Source organism: Pagrus pagrus (genome assembly GCF_965226575.1).
Source record: "Pagrus pagrus genome assembly, chromosome: 20".
Taxonomy (NCBI): Eukaryota; Metazoa; Chordata; class Actinopteri; order Spariformes; family Sparidae; genus Pagrus; species Pagrus pagrus.
The window spans coordinates 19172241-19193989 of record NC_140207.1 but is presented as its reverse complement, the minus strand read 5'-3'; the positions used below and the strand labels follow the sequence as shown (position 1 = coordinate 19193989).

At 40.1% G+C, this 21749-nt stretch overlaps 2 protein-coding genes across 4 annotated transcripts in view; one reads left to right on the top strand and one right to left on the bottom strand.

The window, feature by feature from the left end:
* Positions 1–16412, bottom strand: part of LOC311249914 (WD repeat-containing protein 37-like) — a 25368-nt gene extending 8956 nt beyond the window's left edge. The window contains exons 1-11 of one of the 3 annotated variants that reach the window (XM_084341317.1): positions 16341–16412; positions 13703–13992; positions 11487–11583; positions 11288–11383; positions 9587–9651; positions 4713–4851; positions 4138–4209; positions 3848–3892; positions 2868–2944; positions 2528–2762; positions 1162–1303 (exon numbers count right to left, since the gene is read on the bottom strand). In XM_084341317.1, coding sequence (XP_084197443.1) covers positions 1162–1303; positions 2528–2762; positions 2868–2944; positions 3848–3892; positions 4138–4209; positions 4713–4851; positions 9587–9651; positions 11288–11383; positions 11487–11583; positions 13703–13855 — 1121 coding nt within the window. In that variant the 5' untranslated portion in view covers positions 13856–13992; positions 16341–16412. Of the gene's footprint in view, positions 1–1161; positions 1304–2527; positions 2763–2867; positions 2945–3847; positions 3893–4137; positions 4210–4712; positions 4852–9586; positions 9652–11287; positions 11384–11486; positions 11584–13702; positions 13993–14690; positions 14971–15239; positions 15331–16340 lie in introns of those variants that run through there. The other 2 variants (XM_084341315.1, XM_084341316.1) reach the window with 2 other exon arrangements.
* On the top strand, positions 15051–21749 carry idi1 (isopentenyl-diphosphate delta isomerase 1). Its single transcript, XM_084341318.1, has 7 exons — positions 15051–15177; positions 16389–16534; positions 17974–18146; positions 18254–18346; positions 19212–19342; positions 19489–19593; positions 20972–21749. The coding sequence occupies exons 2-7, from the start codon at positions 16392–16394 to the stop codon at positions 21182–21184; spliced, it is 858 nt and encodes a 285-aa protein (XP_084197444.1). The 5' UTR covers positions 15051–15177; positions 16389–16391; the 3' UTR covers positions 21185–21749.

The following is a 21749-nucleotide window of genomic DNA, read 5'->3' as shown; positions in this document are numbered from 1 at the left end:
CAAACTAAATATTCTTGGGAGGGTAGACTCAAAGACATTCAAAGACATCATGTGGGACTGTGTTATATACTGTGATAAAAGGACAATCAGATTAATCAATAATAAATATAATTGTTAGTTGCAGCCTCAGATGTACAAGCCGCTAATAAACAACAAGCCAGTTCAAGTTTGGTTACTCATTATTACCAGCTCACTCTCACAAAAACTTAATGTGACAAGAGGCAGCACTACTCTTACTCACGAACACTGCAGCGAGACAGTAAAAGTTTTTTCAGCCTTTATCCTCACAGTTTTTATTTTATCTGTAATCTGTTTTATCTGTAAGAATAGGAGGCAGTCTGTGTTGGTTGCCGCTTTTAATGCACCACTGAGGGACGAGTAAGTTTTCACTCTAAAGACTATCGATGGCCTTTTGGGAAGGAAAGAAGAATGGAGGGAAGGAAAAGAGGAGGGCTGTCGTTAACTGTGGAACACTGGTGCTTAATCTCATTACAGCAATTGTCTATGGGAGAGAATTAGAGTGGGATCTGCAGGAATTATACATGTTGGGGTCGTACATAATGAGCTCTATGTAATCCCCCCACTTGCAATCAAAAGCTGCCAGAGAGTACCAGCCAGCCAGCACACACATGTAGACATGCACATAAACACACACACACACTCTTCTTACGCCTTTTAAAAAGGGCTGCCATTGAAAGCCACAGACAAGCCTGACAGTCATCGTTTTGAAATGAGCGTCTGCAATTGAGTGTTAACAGCGAGCGAAGTGCCAAATTACACAGAGTGGGGGATTAACGCAGAAACGGACAGATAAATGAACAGGAGAGCGAGGGAGAGAGAGAGGTAGGGAGAGGAGGAGAGGGGAGAAAGAGAAGCAAACCGTCGAAGTGAGGAGAAGTGCTCAGTAATGAATGAGAGGCAAGTGGAGGATTTGGCTTAGAGCAAAAGGGTCTGTAAATTAATGTGGCACTGTAAAAGGAAAAAGGGAAAAAAAGAAAGTGCTGGATTGATTCACAGACTACAGAGATGTTACAGCACCACCCTCTGGGCAAAATAAAGACTACAGCAAATAGCCACTACTTGTGCTGTGAAAACTTTTAAGTATCTATGACTGATGGCTAACCGAGGGCTGAACAGTGTGTGGGTGTTGGAAAGACTTACTCAGTGTGTCCCTGAAAGACGTTGACAGAGTGGATGGACGGGTCTCTGAAGTCCCACAGTCTAAAGGTGGTGTCTCTGGATGAAGTGACCACCAGGCGCTGGGTGGGGTGTGTGCAGCAGTGGGTCAGCTCCTGGTCATGTCCTGCATACAGACACACAATAGTAAACACACTGAACCCAATAGGTTTATATGTCATTAAAGGCCCCATATTGTATTGTTTTTTTGGATTATAAAGCAGGTTTGGGTGCAACATAAATGCTGAGAAAGTATCCAAATGTTTAATCCATGGAGAAATGCACACAGTCCGCATTCAGAAACCGTGCCTTTAAATGAGCCTTCGGGTAAGGTTGTGATGTCACAATTATAGAGTCATCGCACTGAGGGTAAGGCATTTTTTTACAAAAAAGTATGAGCCTGAAAGATGCGTAATATTGGACCTTTAAAGACACAAAATAGCTACAGTAAGAAGAAATAACAAGAGCATGTAAGTCAGAACTTACGTGCTCTTGTGAACACTTAATGAACACTTAATTCTGTGTAACCAAATAAACAGCAGGTTATGTTCCACAGGTTTGTCATTTAAAGGAATAGGTCGACATTTTGGAAACTACACTTAATTTCTTTCCTGCGAAAATTTTGATGAGAATATTGACACCACTCTAAGATCTGGATGCTTAATCTGTATAAAATCATAATAGGTGAGCTTTAGAGAAGCTGGTAGGCAGGTTTTGGATAGAGCCAGGCTAGCTGTTTTCCCCTCTTTCTAGGCTTTGTGTCAATCTAAGCTAACTAGCTAATCTAGCTGCTGGCTGTATCTTTATACTGAGCGATCATACATGAGAGTGGTATTGATCTTCTCACCTGACCCTCAGAGAGAAAGCAAATTTCTGTTAATGAAAGTAATGATGCAGCAAGTGTCTGAAGAGGTACAAAATGACAACTAAATTTCTCTCGTTACCTCCTGTAGTGTAGACTGGGTTCTTTGTTCACCTCTTCTAAAAAGAGGTAGCTGTGAGCCACATTCATTTCAAATGATTGGATGAGATGAAACAATGGGCCGACCTGCTTTGTCTAGGTGTTGATTTAAGAGTAATTTATAATTAGAAACTACTGCAACATACTACAACATACTACAACATATCTGATTGAATGACATGATAAACGCATGAAAACACAAAATGTATGCCTGCTGTGCAACATGACAGTAGAAGAATATAATGACAAATCAATGCAAAATATGAACAACACATAAATACTCAAATATTTATAATATGAAAAACCTGAAAATAAAAAATATATGCCAGAAGATGAAGACAACAGACACCATACTGTAATATACCATAACGTGTCGGCCAGTTTACACACCAGTGAGTGCATGAACCAGTTCAGACGTCTCCACCTCATACAGGTTGGCAGCACGGTCCCAGGAAGCTGTCACCACTTGACGACCCCCAACCAACCAGTCAGCTGCAATCACTACACCTTGGTGGCTCTTCAGGGTTGCCGTGGGGACCCGGACAGTGGGTACCTCGCACGGGCCTTCGCCATCCACCTCCCCTTCTTCTCTGTCTGACGAGTCCTGGTCGTCATCACATGGAGCCTGTGGGGACACAGACAGGCGCGCACAATAGTTCAGCCAATGTACAGACATGATATTCCAAGATATTCAAGCAGAAACTCGAGAAACCAGTACAAAGCTACTCACACTGACATCTGGTGGTGGCTGAGGGGCAGGAAGCTGCACCATGTAGCGCCAGATGTGTGCTGTCTGGTCCCCAGAGGCTGTGGAAACATAAGTACACATCAGCAAACACAGCACATTCATATCTACTTGCTCATAGTCATGAAAATAACTAATATTGAATTTAAAGGGGAATTCAGGTATTTTTAAACCTGGGCCCAATATTTAGATGTTTTGGTGTGTAATTGATTCATACTTACCAAAAGCTCCAGTAGATCACCTCAGCTGGCAGCCGCAACACAGCTGCGATGGCTGCAACAAAATCCTTTGGGGCAGCTACAACTGTCAAAGTTGCGTCCACGAAAAGTGTATTTGCCACTGACAGGCTGAGATTGTTATTGTGTCTGACAACATTACAGAAACGGTTCGGACAGAATTAGACTTTTTGTTAAAGAGTAAGTAACCAGATGCAAAAGTCTCGTTCAAGGAAAAGTCTCAGAAGGTGATTTGTTACATTTCATCTAGATTGTCAAAATCAGTTATATATTCAGTCATGAGTTTGGAAATAAATCATTGCTTGCTGTTCTTCTAGGTAAAGTCCAAACTGCTCTCTCCAACTCTTTCCACTGTTGTCTTCCTGCAACAACTCAGCTCTGGTGAAATTTCAGAGCGAGATGTCTCCTTGAATGAGACTTGTGTTTCTGGTTACAAAACTCAACTCCGTCTCGCCCTTTAGAAATTGTTTAAGAATGTTTTCAGGCACTTCGGATAACAATCTCAGATTGTCTGTGGCAAAAACAAGCACTTAACTTTGACGTTAACTTTGGCGGTCGGGAGTCGCCCCAATGGATTTTGTTGATGCGTTCTGCTGGATCGATTCCAAAACTTTTGGTAAGTATGATTTATCTACACACTAAAACATTTAGTGTGTAGAGCCCAGGTTTAAAAATACTGGAATTCCCCTTTAAATTAGATTTCAACAAAATAAACATTCAAATACATACCTGTGAGGGCCATCTGCTCTGTGGGGTGGAACTTGATGGAATTGACTGTGGATGAGAGATCAATAATGAAATAATGTTACATCTAATTTTCCTATGAGCCAAGTCGGCAAGACAAACTGTTTAATCTCCCAATAACCTACAGCATATGTTTTAGACATAAATCAGCCAGCCAATTTTTAACCTTGGTGTCCAAAGTATGAATGCTGTACGGACTTATCTCATCATGCACTCTGAAATGTCTGCATGGTTGTAGAAGAATAAAGATATTTAAGTTTATAATGAAGTATTACCTGATCCTGCATGGCCCGCATACCTCAGCAGACATTTCCCAGTCTCTATACTCCACAGCAGAGCCGAGTGATCTGTGAGGGGACAGCAGGGGTTGACAGCATGAAGCCGTGCACATTATCTGTAGTAATCAGGAAATTATTTAATATTGTAATGTACTGTATTTAAACAGTGGGCTATCTGGTTAGATTTAGTCTGAAATTTCTGGACCCCTTAATGGTGAGTTTGTGTAGAACAGGATGTAAGCAACGCAAGTGAGCAGCTTATTGAAGTTTCTTGAAATGGCAGATGATGGAAATCATGTTTAATAACACTGTAAAGCCATTAAAGTTTGGTCCTCTTTGAGAATTAATTTGACAATATTTAATTGCCATCAATCATATGAACTGTGCTTACGTTTTTTGCTAATTGCACCAATTACTTTGACAGTGATATAATGATATAAATATTGTATGCAGCACCTTTAGCATGGACTAATCCTTCTTACTGAAAACCACCGTGCAGCATGTAGGCTGTGTATGGAACAATGCTGCACTGAATGACATAATTAATTAATTAGTGAAGTGACTTGATGTACCTGCGGAGGCTGTGCCCAGGACCACTGGCTGAGTCCGGGTGACGCTGAGGTCCCATATGCCGTCCCGGTGGCCCACGTACTCCTTGAGCAGCTGGCACAAAGCCCGGGACCCTGTGGTGGCTTTAAAACTGGACACAATCTGAGCAGGGAGGAGAGGAGGGTGTGATGGAGAAACAAGTCATGCAGAGAGGGTTGAGCACTCCTCTTGGTGCTGAATCGAACATAGTTTTCCTTAAATTAAAGGCCAAGTGATTAAAGTAACTGACGGGCATGCTGATTACTTTACATTGCCTTATATGACACAATGACAGAAACAACTGCATCAACTGCATTTATAGACTAAGAGACAAAATTAGCTTTTTCTTTTTACACGCATCACGTTTTTTATTGGTCTCTGATAATAAATGAACAGATGAGGCACAGGGGGTGAAATTAGTCTGTGAGCCTTCTTTGGGATTAACTGTCTGACTTTTTGGAATCACGAAACTGGCTCACTTTTGACTGCGCGGCTAACTTAACTTCAGAGGATCAGATCAAAACCTGCTGACAGCCTTACAGCTCTCTGGAAAAATAAGAGTTATTGTTCCTGCAGGATCCTGACAGAGATATTAGGTTAAAATTAATAAGTGAGAAATAATACAAAGCTAAAGAGATATTTTTATAGATCAGTAGAATCATTTTGCTTTCTGTTTTAATTATGTAGGAGATAAAAGAAACATTTCTGGAACAATTATGTTTCCAGTCTGCGTTTAAAACAAACAGAGAGATGGTTTACCAGAGAATAATGAATGTCAATCATAGCTGCATATTAATTATTTGTGCACACTGTTAATTGGCACACCTCATTATAAATGCAACATTTTGACACAATCAACTTATTATTAATTTCTCTTCTAGACTACCTGAACTTTTCCTCTCTGTTTTGACAGCAGGAAAAAGCCATCACATATTCATATGTTTGTTCAAAATGAGATAAATGCAAAAAATGCATGGACGGATGATTCATGTGTATTTCATTGTGACATTTGGGGGATTTTTTGTCCTTATTCACACTAGATGAATGAAAATGTTAAACATATTTCAAAACATACAAAACAATCAGTTGATAGCCTTAGCATGATGTTTTAATATTTTGATACTATTATGGTTGTTTCTAGAGGTTCTTCTTATTCAACTCTACTTGTGTCATTAAAGTGTAAACCCACTGTGACGAGTCTAGGGCTGCCACAAACGATTATTTTGATAGTGGACTAATCACCGACTATTTTTTTCGATTAGTCGACTAATCGGATCATACGTAAATTGAATGTATAACATACAGTTTATCGCACCAGCATGCAGCTGCTCTTATATAACAATCATTAGCTTTCAGCTTGAAGTGTTACTTACAAAAAATGAAGACAATTAAGATGATAGTTCATTAAACCTTTAATGAAATATAGGGGTGCAACGACTAGTCGACTAGTCGACAAATAGTCGACTACTAAATTAGTCAATGACTAATTTAGTCGTCGACTAGTCGTTAGTGACGTCATCGTGTGTGTATCCCACGGCATGCAATGCCACGCTAAACAATGTTTCACCATAGCCAATTGAAATAGCTCAGAGTGAGACATCTCATTTTCCCCAACTAAATAAGAGCCATTGTTTTTTGTGCAATTCATAATCTGACTACTTTGATAGTCGACTAGTCATCGACTACTATAACGACTAGTCGACTAGTCGTTAGTGGCAGCCCTACGACAGCCACTGATTTGTGGACTACGATTTTATTGCCTCAGTCTTGGCATGAAGGTTGACACCATCTTGGTTTTTGGATCTGACTGAGAACTCAAGGACACGCTGTGATAGCCACTTGTCTATCACAAGCTAACCAAACATGGCTTTATCGTCTATTTGACTATAACAGGCACCATAACTTACTGAAGAAGAATTGGAACAAGCAATTGACTCGATAAACTCATTAGAAAAGTGTTTACTGAGGCAATAAATCAAGAAAGAAGTAGGGTCATTTTCTCATTAACTTACATACATTTGGACTTTTTTTTGCAACCAGTAGAATCGCCCCCTGCTGGCCATTAGACAGAATGCAGATTCAAGGCACTTTTCATACCTGAAAGCTGTGATGTGGGCCCCTTGAATGGTAGCTTGTGTGCAGGTGTGTGTGTGTGTGTGTATAGAGGGTGGTTCTCAAACTGCCAAAAGGTTTGTGGTTTAAAATTAAACCAAATGTGTGTCACTGAGCCTTAATATGAAGACTGTCTATATGCCAATTCAAGTATCGCTGTAGCAAAAATGGATTGTCACCGTGCACTGACACAAGTGGTGCACCTCTAAAAATATCTACAGGTCTGGTTACATGTGGCCTTTAGTCACTGCAGGCGTCCAGATGATCAAATTAAAGGATGAATCATAGTTTCAATTGTCAGAGTGGTCACAACCTGTATTGAACATGCTGCTGCAGGCAGACGGCTGACCAGAGCAACGAGCTTAGATCATTGGTAGTAATTAGACGCAGCAGCAAAGCATCTGGTTCCCTTGTGTCAGACTGTGTTAATGTATGTTCGCATTCTGTCCGCTGTGTTTACATTCAACAGTACAATATTAACTTATTTGTTTCATGTCACTGAAACACAATGAGCTGTGAGCATCAAGAAGAATAGCCCATTCCAGTCAAGGTAATCTGAGAATGAAGTTAGTGCAGATGATTAGTTTCCAGAGTCCCGTCAGTCTTAATACAATTAGTCTTGGTCATGATTCTTAGCCAGCTGGTAGGTTAGCTGTATATTATATAGCAGCTAGTTCTGTCAGGAGGTTAATCTAAGAAGTCCTCCCTTGATCCTGTGTATCCTCTTTTTTAACATTCAATTCAGAAGAGGATTTTGTGTCCCACTCTTCATCTGGCTCAGACTTTGGCTGCTTTCAGATTGTTTCTTTTCTTTAAAGACATGCTCTGTCAAAAGGAAACTTTTAGGGAAAATGTGAAAATACGAGAACGGAGATGAGAAGTTGCCATGACAACGCATATTTGAAAGATATATTAGACTTAGTAAATCACAACTGAAGAATTTTGAAACTTAAAGTGGCAACAGACAACTTTTCCCTCCTGGCGTTTCCTATTGGTATTATTGTATGGATCATCAGTTAACCTTTCTTTTACAGGTTAACTGATGCGAGGTTTATAGGGAACCAAAGTAAACAAACATTGTGTATTCAGCATTAACTTTATAATGATTAGTTGAAGCAGAAAACTTGGCCATTGCCAGTTTAAGATGCACTTGGAACTCTAGAGTCATTCACAACGGTGAACCCAAATCATTTTTCACGCTCTAATTTTCACTCACATAAACAAACGTAATCCCACATTCCACATTTTGGGAAAGCCAGTAGCTGGTTAGCTTAGCATAAATACTGGAAATGTACATGTTAAATCTTGTTTGTTTGATCTGTACAATTACAAAAAAGATTTGTTGTTTTGTGGAAGTTATACTGTATTCTAGACTATTTCTTGCCAGGGAGTAGTTGCAGGCAAGCAGCAGAGACTTCAAGTGGTTGGTTCTGAAGAGGAAACAGTCTGGCACACTTCAGTTTTTGTATGGATTAATAATTCGTTAGGAGGTTGGCCTGCCAGGTGTGTAGCTAGTTTTGTGAAATATGTCATTAAACCACTATGCAAGCACTCTGTAGGTTATACAGTTAGCATGCTCCTAATGTTAGCTAAATATGCTGTCAGAAAATGTATAAACAGAACTATATCACATTCATCAACCAGCCAATTCATTCTTATGTTAACTTCCTGTGGCACACAGTGCATACGTTCTGTCCAAAATCCGCCACAAAAGTTAACATTTTTAAAACGCAAAGCTACATGGAAACAAAGCTACATGGAAATAAGCTGGGTAGCTGCTTACCACTGATTCCAGTCTTTATGCTAAACTAAGATAAGCTGAGCGACTAGTTAAATAAGCTTCAACATCAAAGTTGTATCAATAACTAAGCAAATAAACATGTTTCCCAAAATGCTAAACTATTCTTTTAAGAGATGCTCAAAGAGGAAATAAAGGTTGCTTATCCGAGGCCAGTCCGTCTAAACTAGCGATTCTGACTCCTGACAAACTGGTGATGTGGGACAAACAGTTTGACTTTTATGATTCCACATCAGTTATTTGTTTTGAGATTTTGACAATTGACACCGACATATCATTTTGACACAGCTGATGGAGAGGGACTCAAGTGGTTGCCAAAGTTTTTCAGGTTCTGCTTCATTGGTAGAAGATTTAGTGTAATACATAATGGCCTCCTAGAACTTAATCTATTTAAGAAACTCTGTAATTTTTTTTTCCTTTGTTTGTTTGTTTCTTAAACAATTGCAGCCGTTTACCCATGTGACTTGCAACCGGGTGCAGAGCAGAGAAGAGATGAGGAGTCAAGGTCAGACTGCAGTTAAAAACAGACTCAGCCCACAGCTGCCCCCACAATGCTTAGTGACAAACAGAGCATTCAGGAAGTTACCCATGAATCTCCTCCCCACAACTCCCATGTGGCCACACTGAAGTTGCGAGGTCCACCTATTTTGCCGTGGAAAGTGTACAACCGCTACATCGCCAAGAGATTAAAAAGGAACAAGTCAAAGGAAATATCATTTTGTGATAAATGCTCAAAATCAAGTTTCCTTAACCCCTGTAAGTCTAAAAATCTAAACATAAGAATTTAACAGGAATGATTTTAGGTCACAATTCATTTTGTTTACTCAGTCTTTACATATCATGACCTCAGAGGAAGAGAAAAAAGCTCACTCAGCAACAAAGGGGCTTTTGATAGCCTGTTACCATAATCCCAACATAGAACAGGCGAACATATCTGGAGCCACATACCTTGCTGGTAGAGGCTTTGTAGGTTGTCTTCAGCTTCTGTGACAGTTGACTGGTGCTGTGGCTGGCTGTGTGATGGAGAGACAAAGTACACTGTATGAAATTCTCCACTGAGTGACAAACTCATTGACTGGTTTCACTGCTGCACTAATGGCCTTATCAAGTGTCACCGCAATTGCGCACACTTCAACAATAACAAAAACAACAAAAACAATACAAAGCTTTGGGTCGTTCAGTACCAGGACGTGAAAACCCAGAGGGCTGGCTGATGCGATTGCCATATTTGTACTGTATTGTGTTGTGTTATTTATCTTCCTGGAAATGGCAACCTTTTTATTACATATCACAAGGCCGGTCTGGTCCATGTTGTCAAAAAGGTTAGGTGCTCTAGACCAGCACGGCCACTGTCAGGTATGTAGGTTTGTAGTTTGTAGTAGATGTATCACAATTCAAAAAAGACTACTAAAATTGTGTACTTAAATGTGAAGTCATATTTTTTCTGTACATTATTCCTGTCAATATATGTGATTTTAAATACAATGGCATTAAAAGTGAGCTAGCTGTTGGCACATGAAGTCTGCTTACCTAGATCATTCTGCAAGAGGTTTTGTTTTGTTAAATGCGGTTGTTTAAATGGTTTCTGTTTAGTCTATTCTCATCATATGTTCATTACGTGTGGCTCTATGGCTACGTTTTGTCTTTCTGTGTCAGTTTTAAAGTATTGATGTCTGAGGTTTTTAAAGTCGTGAACGAGCAGTTCTTAACCCTGGCTTGAATTTGTCTGATCTCATCAGTTCTGCTTCGGCTTTATGAAACAGTTTAATCCTGTTGGGCTCATTCAAGACAGGCTTTTCACAATTACAGCCTCAATGATTAGTCAATTAATCAATTAATTGATTGAAAGCAAATTAGTTGACAACTATCGATTGTTTCAGGCAAATAATTCAAACAGTTGCTGGTTCCAGCGTCTTCAATCGGAGGATTTGCTGCTTTTCTTTCTTATTAATGACAGTAAATGAAGAGTTTTTGGGTTGTGGACTGTTGGTTGGACAAAAGAAGCAATCTAAAGACGTCACTTTGAGCTCTGGGGAAATGGCGATGAGCATTCTTAACATTTTCCATTGTATTTAAGCGTTGAATCAAGGATGAAAGTAATTGTTTGTTGTGGTCCTACTTAAAATAAGCCCTGCTTTCCTGAGCTAACTTGAGGAAACACCGCTCTAATGCAATCTGGCTCTGGCTCTAGATCTCAGTCCAATATAAACAGAGGACAAATGTCTTGACATCTGTAAAATGCTGTTAAAAAGAGCATCTTACCACTTCATGTCTCACATCTCTTGCCAAAGATCTCTTGAAACTAAGTTCAAATCAAATATGGTGGAGTTGGAAATGCCATTTATTTTAATCAGCTCACTGCAAAATGTGAGCGCAGGCCAGCTCCTGAAGAGTTTTCTTTTTTTATATATAGAGTACATTTTTTTGGAATTGATGGATCATGAAAATATATGGTAAGGTATCTGTTTATAATGTGAATCATATACAGGACACACTTTTAGGGGACGTTTTAAATAACTATCAGCTTTTAACAATGTATTGATTGAAATCTTTGTTTACCAGGCTCAAGAGTTGAATCTATGCCACTTACAGTGGTGTGTCTGTTAACTGTACTGAAACTTCCAACAGATTATGAAGGAAATACTGCACCTTTTGTTTTCAGAGCTCCCTTGGTGGGGTCTCCTCCTTCAATAGTTTGTCCCTCTCCTGTCAGACGCTCATTCAGAGAGTCAATTTCCCGGCGTACTGTAATGTTAGCACGGTGACAAGCAAACACTGGTTAGTCAATCAACACCTGAAGATCAATACAGTCAGGTATGTGCCCATAAAATCTAAATACATGACTCACATTCGATGTTTTCAATGTAGAGATTTTCAAACTCCCGTTCAATCTGGCCGAAGAGGTCGAGGAGATTGCTCCGTAAGGACATAGGCAGCTTGGAGTCCTGGACACACAGACAAGCGAAGAAAAACGCTTGAATTAAATAAACCTGATAATAAGAAATGAAGCTGCTGTGGGAAGCAAGAGTGACAAAATGTATTCACTCCCGATCCTTGCAAACATCTCTTTTAATTATAAAGTGATAGATACAGTAAGTGGTTCCTTAAAAATCTCAATGTTAACTAAATTAAATTGGTCAAATGTGTTTCAAAAATTTAAACATCAAAGCAATAAAATGCTGCTTATAGGCACAAATACAATTTACAGTGATAAACAAGTATCTTATACCACAGAGACATTTGGATGACTCATAAAATACACACACACCACTTAAACAAATGAAAAGCAACTCTCTTATCTCACGTCAAACACAGCCTGTATGTTTGCCTGATTAAATAAGCCACCAATTGTATGAAAACTCTACTCTATGCTACATTTTGGGCTACATAACAACAAACTACAAACAACTGACCGACTACACAACAGTCCAACCAGTCAAACTAATTTCAACCGACTGTCTTACCTCCATGTTGAATCGACCACCAGTCTACATCTGACTAGTACGCACAGAGAAGTTAAAAAGGCACTGTGAAAACAATGTGTTCGAAGGGCTGCATTTGACAGCCCGCCTCAAGAGCTGCTGCTCATTTCTCTAGACATCTGAAAGACGAGGAAACCAAACACTTGACTGTCTGTCACTCCTTCCCCGCGCCTGGCGCCCGTTCAAAACCAATAGTTCGCCACAGTGACGTTAACCGCCTGACCGTTCTGTCAGCACCGCATGTCAACACACATTTTAAATTAGCAAACAACAGGCAGCCCTTATGAATTCAAAGCTGCTTAGTTGTGGCACTAAAACCAGCAGTGCACTCGGGCTAATAATGACAGCATTGAAAGTGTAGAAGAAAATGCATTCTGTGTGTTATGTATGGCTTTATAAAGCTGCCTGTGTGTGCAGTGCTGTGGGGGGTAGACTAGGTACATGAACAGAGCCAGCATGTCTTGGCAATAGACAAAAAGGGCTGCTGAAAAGACTAATCAGACCTGGACAAGCGGCCTATATTAAAACTTGATGAGACAACAGACAAGTGCAAGCTGAGCTCTAGTTTTAGTGGTTGATAATTCAAGGACATTATCAAGCAGAGAAAGTAAATGCTAAAGGACTGCCATGGCCAAAACTAAGTCTGGGGAATACTGACATAACACAGCATAATTTTATTTCAGACTGAATCGGATATCTGGATCATGAGAAAGGCCCAGACACAGTTTCGTCTTTCAATCTCCCACGACAGAAACACATGATTATACAAACTAAAACACATCATCACACACATCTGAGAGATAAGAGATCAATAAAGACATTAAACAGCCAACTCCCAAATGTTACCAAACCGGCTGTTCTTGATACAACAGTAATAAAGCTTTTATTTTTATTTCAGCAGTGAAGAAGCTCAGCAGTTTGCTGCTGGTTTGCATCAGGAAATGCCTGCTCGTGTAAAAGGCTTATGGTCTTCCCATTTCTGGAAGAGATAAATCAATCGTAGCTCCAATTTAAATAACCTGTTTAGACAAAGTTAATCACTAACTCGATGGCTGTGATCACAGTAGCTTCCTTTGTTCTAACAAAACTGAATCAGTAACCAATGTGCACATCCAAACCAGGCACTTCATAAAAGGTTTTGTGAATGTCAAGTCAAGTCTACTCAACACTAACACGTTGAAGTTTCATCCAAAGTAAGATCCTGTAGCTACGCAAACAACACATTTTCCCTGTGGGATAAAACCTCGTTTTAGAAACACATTTTGGCATGGAGCTGAAGATGTTGCAACAGCAGGTGGAAAATAAAAGCAATGCTGCTCAACCGGCTGGTACTGTGCTCTCATGAGTGAGAGCCTCACACCACAACAGAGAGACAACCAAATAATTATTAAGAAAAAATAACTTTGTTGTGTGTATTATTTGAGAAAATCCACAAAAAACTCTGTGGGTCATGCCTAATAAATATGTTATTACATCTTTTGAGCTGAATGTTTACCATGTTTGTCTGCACCTGTCAGAGTGTGTGTGTGACTGTGAGAGAGCGAGAGAGATGAACAAAAGCATGGATGTGTGTCTCCCTCACCTGTCCCTCCAGCATGTCTCCTCTTTGGATGCCTGGCGGCCTCTCCTCTGTGCTGTTGGTGCGCCTGATAGATAAACTGTGAGCCTTACGCTTCTGCTTGGGGTGACGGGCAGCCGAGGCAGAGCCGCTGCTGCTTCCACCCTCCACAGGCATCCCTCCTACCTCTTGGATGGCCCTGCCCCCCCTGTTCACCTATTACCTGAGAATCAGGTAAACAAAGGCCAGGCTGGCTGGCTTTGCTCGCTAGTTAGCCGGTGGTTGAATTAGGTTGGTCTGCTATCACCACCTGCCTGCAGGTAAAAAAAAAAAAAAAAAGTAGGAAGGAAGTGAGGTGGAGCTCAGGTTCACAGCCATTGCACTAACTGCTCAAGTTGAAAGGTAGAGAGACAAACTAATAAATATAGATATAGGCCTGTTCATATTTGTGAATGCTTGTTGGTGCAGTCTGCTGCTCTAAAACAACATAATTACACAGTTAATTCAAGTTAAATTGTGGGAATAAAAGCTAATAAACCCACAAAATTAGACATTCTGTGGAATATAAAACAGTTCATGCTAAACTGTGTGTCATGTAAATTTAGTCTGTGAAGGCTGACAGAATTCACCTGCTGTAATAAACCTGCGTGTGCCACGAGGCGTTCAGACATTAAATTCACAATATGTTTTATGTTCAGTTCAGCTTCCAGGTCTTCCTTTGCTATGGGGACGACACTTATTTTGATGGCGTAGCTCAGTAATTAACGTCAGGGGCAGCTTGCATAACAATATCATCCGGCGTCATACAGTTAACTACAGGCTTAACGCCGATAGTGGATGTACGACATGCGTGAGCACAACACACGTGAATTTAATTATGCCCCAATATCTACCAATAGCAACCTAACGTGCCAAATTTCGCTTGCATGATTAATATTCGCCGTTACTTTAATGACTTGTGGCCCCATCACCGAAATTATTCTGAGTTATGCGACACAGGAAGGTCACTCACCGCTGTCACTGCCTCAACGGATTCATACTTGGCTGGGAGGTCTAGAAATCAGCTAACGTTACACGCTAGTGCAAGCTAGCTGCCACATAGCTTATCACCTTCATTGCGGCAACTAACAAAACACAGCAGCTGATATAAAATAATGTGGACACGTCAATGTATTTCTCTCCACATGCTGTCGGCGTACGACTTTGCCGGTGGTACAGTAATGACACGTTAATATTTCACAGGTATCACAATTTCAATCCAATTTTTTTGACACATCACGCATTTTATTGGTACACCGACTTCCGCGTCACGTGGTTTGTGTTTGCACTTTCTAAGCCAATGGGCTAGCACAGCCATACTAACACAGCCAATGAAAAAGCGTGACCTCAGAGGGAGGGAGTAAATGCTAGGTTGTTCGGCCACAGCGTTCAGCTCTAAAATATCGTCGTAAACAAACTCAAAATACGTCGTTTATCTTCTTGAAACTGCAGATTATTTTGTAAGTAACTGAATGTTTTATCCATTTCCCTGAAGGTTGTATATGTAGCAGACAATGCATACTTATATATCCAGTTGTCAGGCCTGGGTGGTGCGGGCTGTTCTGTGCAGTGGTCTGATGGCGTGTTGACAGTCGGTGTTAAGTGGAAAACACGTCATGGAGCCACTGGAACCGGACTACAAGAGCTATCATTATCACTAGATGCTTTCATTTTAATGCATCAGTGATAGCTAATAATATATTAATATGTACAATAGTAGATCACTCCCAGGAGCCATTTTACTGCATTGAATACTTACTTTTTATACATTAAGTACACTTTGCTGATAACCACACACGCTCTTGCGTTAACTTGTTAACTAATGGAAATCAATGGTTGCTTGCAAAGCAATAAAACATTTAATGCCAAACGAGATGGGTTACTTTGTTAGACATTAATCCAGTGCTTCAACAATTAGGAAGTTAATTCATCAATTAACCACAATCTGGATGATTCATTAACTGGTTAACTCATTTATCAAACAGAAGTTTAATTTGTATGACTTGCTAGTCCCATATGCATTTTTTTCTTTTTTCTTTTTTTTTTTACACAGATTTAAATTGAATACCTTTGAGTTTTTGAGTGTTTGCGGAACAGATCAAGCAATTTCAAGATGGCCGTCATAATAATTATCTAAAGTGTACAGTAAAGCATATGTTTAAGGGTTCAAAGGTGCACTATGTAGTTTTGGGAAAGAAATTTTAATCTTTTGATTCGAACTTCATTGACTGTTTTCTTTAAGCCTAAACAAACTAAATACACAAATGCTCTTCTTTTTCATGACTGAATAAACAAGCTGATCGTAAAGGACAACACAATTTCATACTGTTATACTTTGTATTTGGCAGATCCTGCCATCTTTCAAGCTTCAAACACTGCTCTGGGGACCTTATTTTCCTCTGAGAACAGCTTGTTTATTCAGCTATGGAAAAAATAAATACTTTTGAGTTTGTATTATTACCTCAACAATATTATAAATATTTAAATTCTGAGTTTGCATTTTCTAAACTACATAGTGCCCCTTTAATGGGTTGAAAGCACTTCAGACTTTCAGTCCCCAGGTATTAGCAACAGCCCCTGTATCTTCCGAACCTGACTGCATGAACGCTTGTCCGGGTCTTACCAACACCCACAGCTTCAGTCCTTGTGATTGGCTTCCTGTTTTGGTCAGGCGATGGTGCGGGCTGTGTGGGCGGTGCTCCGGATGGTGTCCTGCGAGGGAGCGTCCGCGCTGAAGTCAAACGTACCTGGCAGAGCTGCTGTATTCCACAGACAGAACCGCTCAGCCGTTACTAACGGTTGCAGAACTATATTCAGGTAAGACAGGGCTCTGTGGGTTTCTGAGCAAGCTACAAGTCATGGCTTGAGGTTAAAGACAGGGGCAGAGATAAGCCTATTGACCATTAAGCTGAGTGTTGTCTGTGCTAATGATAGCTAAGCGGTAGTGAAGTCTGTCTCTTACTGAAAGGTAGTCAAGTCAAATTCAACAAGAATAAGTGTTCCACTTGCTGTGGCTTTGCGTGTCGGTTAAAATACGCAATTTAAGAATAGCAGCCCAACGTCTGAATATACTCTCTTTAATTCGGCATACATCAGCTAAAGGAAGCTGCAGCTAATGCAATATTAATATAACATGCTAATGTTGTAAACTTTGTAGCTAACAAGCCCACAATAACAGGCTGTGACATCAAGTGGAATACCTCAAAATAAGCAATGAAACGATTAAGTGATTAGCAGTTCTCTAAAATAACTTTTGACAGTTAATTGGTTTTGTCATTTACTTAGGAAAGCTTATCAGAAAGTATTTTTTGTCATTGTACTTTGATATCTTTGGGTTTTGTACTTTTAGTCACACAAAAACAGCAAATTGAAGTAGGGGTCGACCGATGTGGCTTTTTCAGGACCGATTCTGATGATCATAAATCAAGGAGACTGAAAACTGATATTTTAGGCTGATATTCATTTACAGTGAAAATTAAACTCTGTGTCAAACAACCAGTGATGAAGTTGAGTTTACTTTACTCAAGTACTGCTCTTAAGTAAAAGTTTTTAGGAACTTTACTTGAGTTGTTCCATTTTCTGCCACTTCATACTTCCTCTCCACTACATTTATTTGATGCATTTAGTTACTACTTACTTTGTAGATTTATTGTTACGTGTTTCCAATCACACATTGTTGTGGACGGTGTGAGAGGATGTTGCATCAGAGCCAAAGTAGCACATTTTTAAATAAGTTTATTTTATCTGCAATCTGACAGAAAACTCCGATAGCGATAATTGGAAAATGCTGACTGTAGGACCTGATAGTAGTCCAGGGCCGATAATCGGTCTGCCCCTTATTTGAAGACATGGGCACTAAGAACTGTTATATTATATATAGAACTGAATATTTTCTGATTTTCGTTCTGATTGTAGTAATGTTTCATTCGTACATTGACATGGTCAGTTAACACAGACAGCCCTCTTCAGGGTCCTTCACACTTAGCCTTCTTTATGTAAGTAGGCTTTGAGTCCAGAGGTTAAGATAGGAGGCAGACACAATATTAACAGCATCTCACAGTCTTCCTCAGCAGGTTGACTTTGCTCTTCATCTTCTACAAACTTGAAAACTAAAAAAAAGACGTAGGATTCTTTCGTCAAATGCTACCTGCTGTGTTTAGGATGTCATTTTAAAAGTGCACAGCTTCTGTTTTCAATGTGAATCCACACTAAACTATCCACTGTTATCTGCCTGCATCTCCTCCTGTGTGCCACAGTGAGGCCAGACACCTGCAGTCTGCGATCAGAATGCCTGAGATAACCACAGATCACCTGGACGAGCAGCAGGTTAAGCTGCTGGCCGAGATGTGCATCCTCATCGACGAGGACGACCACAAGATCGGAGCAGACACAAAGAAGAACTGCCACCTCAACTCCAATATCGACAAAGGTACCAGTCTACCATGTTTAACTGTTGTGCCTTTAGTAGATATCATTTAAATTTTCAGATTTGTACTTGTGGTAAATCTTTTTTTTTGTTGTTTTTTGTTGTCCCAGGTTTACTACACAGAGCTTTCAGTGTCTTCATCTTCAACAGTGAAGAGAAGCTGCTCTTACAACAGAGGTCAGACGCCAAAATCACTTTTCCAGGTTGGTGACGAATCCTTAACCTATTTCTATTTCTCTACCACTCTTGTGATCCACTAGGGTACAATTAGTGTCACATGTACCGTAACAAACTTTTTTGCCAATGTTATCTCATGGACGAGGTCATAAGATAACATTACAGGCAATGTCCAGGGCTGGTCAACCTGTGTCCTGCACTGGATATTTGCAAAAAAATAAATAAAAGATTATATATCACTGCATATCACTGTTTATACTGTGGATTGAGCTCTTTCCTGTTTGGGCACCTGTATTAGTCAAATAACTGATTAGCAGTGGACTAGTCTGACTCACCAGATGTAGACTGTTGGTATAAACCTGCCATTAGGCAGCCAGTGGTAGGTTGCATTTTCCCATTCCCCAAATCATAGCTACTATGGGGAATATCGACAACAACCTCTGAACTAGCAGCCTACAAGCTGAAAATGACAAGTTATCCTGACCCTTACCTGCTAATGGTACAAATGTAAACAAGCTAGCATATGTTGCGATTTCTTTTGTAGGGATTCATTTGACGCCATTTTAAGCCAGTGACAATATTTTTCAGTGCCACTGTCACTGCATCCTTGATTTAGCTCAGCTGAATACGATTGTGATTGGCTTAAAGAAATGCAAAGCCAGGCTATGCAAGAGTGGACCAAAATAATTGTGATAGTCCATTACTTTGTCCTACATTAAGCAAATATAGAATCTTCTGAAGGTTGACTATTTTCAGGTTATGTCTGTCTTTGGGTCAGACAAAACCAGCAATTTAAAGATTTCCCAATGGGTACTGGGAACTTGTTATTGGAAACACTATTTTTTTTTTTTGGCGATGTGTTTAACCACCACTGTCTGTGTGTGTGTTCAGGCTGTTTCACAAACACGTGCTGCAGTCATCCTCTACATACAGACAGTGAGCTGGAGGAGAAGGATGCAATAGGAGTGAGGAGAGCTGCTCAGAGGAGACTCGAAGCTGAATTGGGTATCCCCATGGAACAGGTATACCGTGTGTGTGTCTGTGTGAGTGAGTGTGTGTGTGTGTTTGTTGTGGTCCTGCCTTCTGCATTTAATGTAAGAGGATTATTGAGGACTGCAGAGAATCTTTCCTTCCGTCTGATCTCCTCTTCCTTCCCGTTGCTTCTCAGGTGACACCTGATGAAATGACGTACCTAACAAGGATCCATTACAAAGCCCAGTCAGATGGTGTGTGGGGGGAGCACGAGATCGACTACATCCTCTTCATGCAGAAGGTAGCACTGTAATGTCTGTTGGACTTGGAGTTGAGTTACATTAGGATACATGTAATGTCTATCCAGCTACTGTTTCTGTGACTACATTCAAGTCACAAAGCAAAACATCGGTTGTTGTGAAAACCAAATACCCAGCCACCCAATGACATCTCCTTACTTGTTTTGTTCAACACATGGACGTATGCCATCGAAAAAACCCTCGGAATAGTATGTGTTGTTAATTAGTTGTCTGGGATTTTCAAAGATGGACAGGTATTTATGTTTCAGGAAACTGTGTGCTTACACCTGCACTGACTGTGACAAGCTGTAAACACAACACTGACATATTGTCACTTTTCAAGCTGATATGGTGAACTTGAACAGTTGCTTATTCACACATTCAGCTGATAAGGAGCAACATTATCACCATTTGGAGTAGTGTTTGTGCTCACCTGACGAATCTAAAGCCCTGTTCACACAGGACTAGTATTACCTGGGGAATTCAAGTAATTTGTTATTACTGCAGAGGTTGTTTGTGATCTTAATCCTATGCAAATCCGCACTGTCTGTAATTAAAGTAAACCTCCCACATTACCTACCACATTTCACCAAACAGAGTAAATGTGTCCTGTGTTAATTGGTATCTCTTTTGTCTGGGGTTGTAAATGGTTAAAAAATGGTCAAAACAACTACAAGGTAATACTGAAAAGGGTTTAAGTCCAATAGTCACTCTCTTTTAGCTCTGTTTTTTGTCTCCACTATGAGAAATATCAGACTCCTTAGCTGCTAAATTCTCCAATGTTCAAAGTTTATAACTCTTAAAAACAGTGACGTAGGACGTAAAAAGAAGAACACTGAGTTACAAGACACAAAATGCAAGACACTTTTAACTTTTAGCTACAACCAGCAGCTAGTGTAAGTAACTCAGTTAGTCCTAAATATTTCCACATACTTCACGGCAGCTGGTGTTGCAGTGCATATTTATCTCAGCCGATAATGCAGGCTGACGTTTACAGAGATACTTTTTCTAATCTTTAACTCGCTTTAGCCTGGGGAAATCACTGTCTTTAAGACATGAATTACAAATAGGTATTCTGCATTAAAACTTGAATAAAGCTTGATTGAATTAGTTGCCATGGAACCCTGCAATGGTAGCTGACACTTGACTAAGTAGGTACTTTATCAGTGTAATTAGCAGCCTGTCCACTACTGATAGAATACCATGATGTGATTATATTTCTGTGCATATGATTCAAAGCACGTCTGCAAAATCCAATATAGTTATATTGTGATGAGTCTCAACACTTATTTCAGTGTGTATTTGGATTGTACTTGTCTTTGTCCCTGCATTATGTCTATCAGCCTTATATACTATTGTCTTTTTTATGTCTCTCCAAAGAACGTGGAGTTGAGTCCGGACCCCAACGAGATCAAAAGCCACTGTTACGTGAGCAAGGAGGAGCTGAAGGAGATGTTGGAGAAGGCCAAGCGTAAGGAGCTGGAGATCACACCCTGGTTCAGCCTCATCGCAGAGACCTTCCTCTTCAAGTGGTGGGACAACCTGCAGAACCTCAAGCAGTTCATGGATCACAACAACATCCACCGCATGTAACCACAAACCCGGATCAGGTTCCACCTCCAGTCATTTCAATCCTTTGGTTGTACTTACCTGACACAAGCACAGCTGAGCTGCTAGAAACCCCTCTGATGTCGAGTAATAAGCATCACTGGCTACTTTTGTCGAGGTACTAGTAAGAGTACGACCTCAACATGCTGAGAATGTTTAAGTCTTGCTTGAGAGGTTAACAATGGGTTTATAGCTCCGAGGTGCATTCATCTACACACTAAAGGCAGATAGAGCTGGTAGGCTGACGCTTCTCATTATTTAAGAAAACACAAACATCTGTAAGTCAATTCTGATAAGCTGCACACTGGATTTACCGACTGAACAGAAGACGTTTAGCATCTTATTATAAGGTAGAAAACTGAAGAGAATAGCCTATTTTTATATAAAAACTTAAAGTGCCTGAGGACAGGTCATTAGGTCGAGATGAAAAGTGTCTCCAAATACAGATGTGATGTCACAACATCACCATCACTCTATATATTGTTAACAATGATATCTGTGAACAAGCTGTATCTTTGTACCCTTTTTCACAATAAAGTGTTTGATTGTG

Excerpts from the sequence above, each read along its gene's own strand:
- idi1 (XM_084341318.1), top strand. The coding sequence starts at position 16,392 with ATGGTGCGGGCTGTGTGGGCGGTGCTCCGGATGGTGTCCTGCGAGGGA. Across the intron at positions 18,147-18,253 it reads CAACTCCAATATCGACAAAG|GTTTACTACACAGAGCTTTC; the intron begins GTACCAGTCTAC and ends TTGTTGTCCCAG. Across the intron at positions 19,594-20,971 it reads ACATCCTCTTCATGCAGAAG|AACGTGGAGTTGAGTCCGGA; the intron begins GTAGCACTGTAA and ends GTCTCTCCAAAG.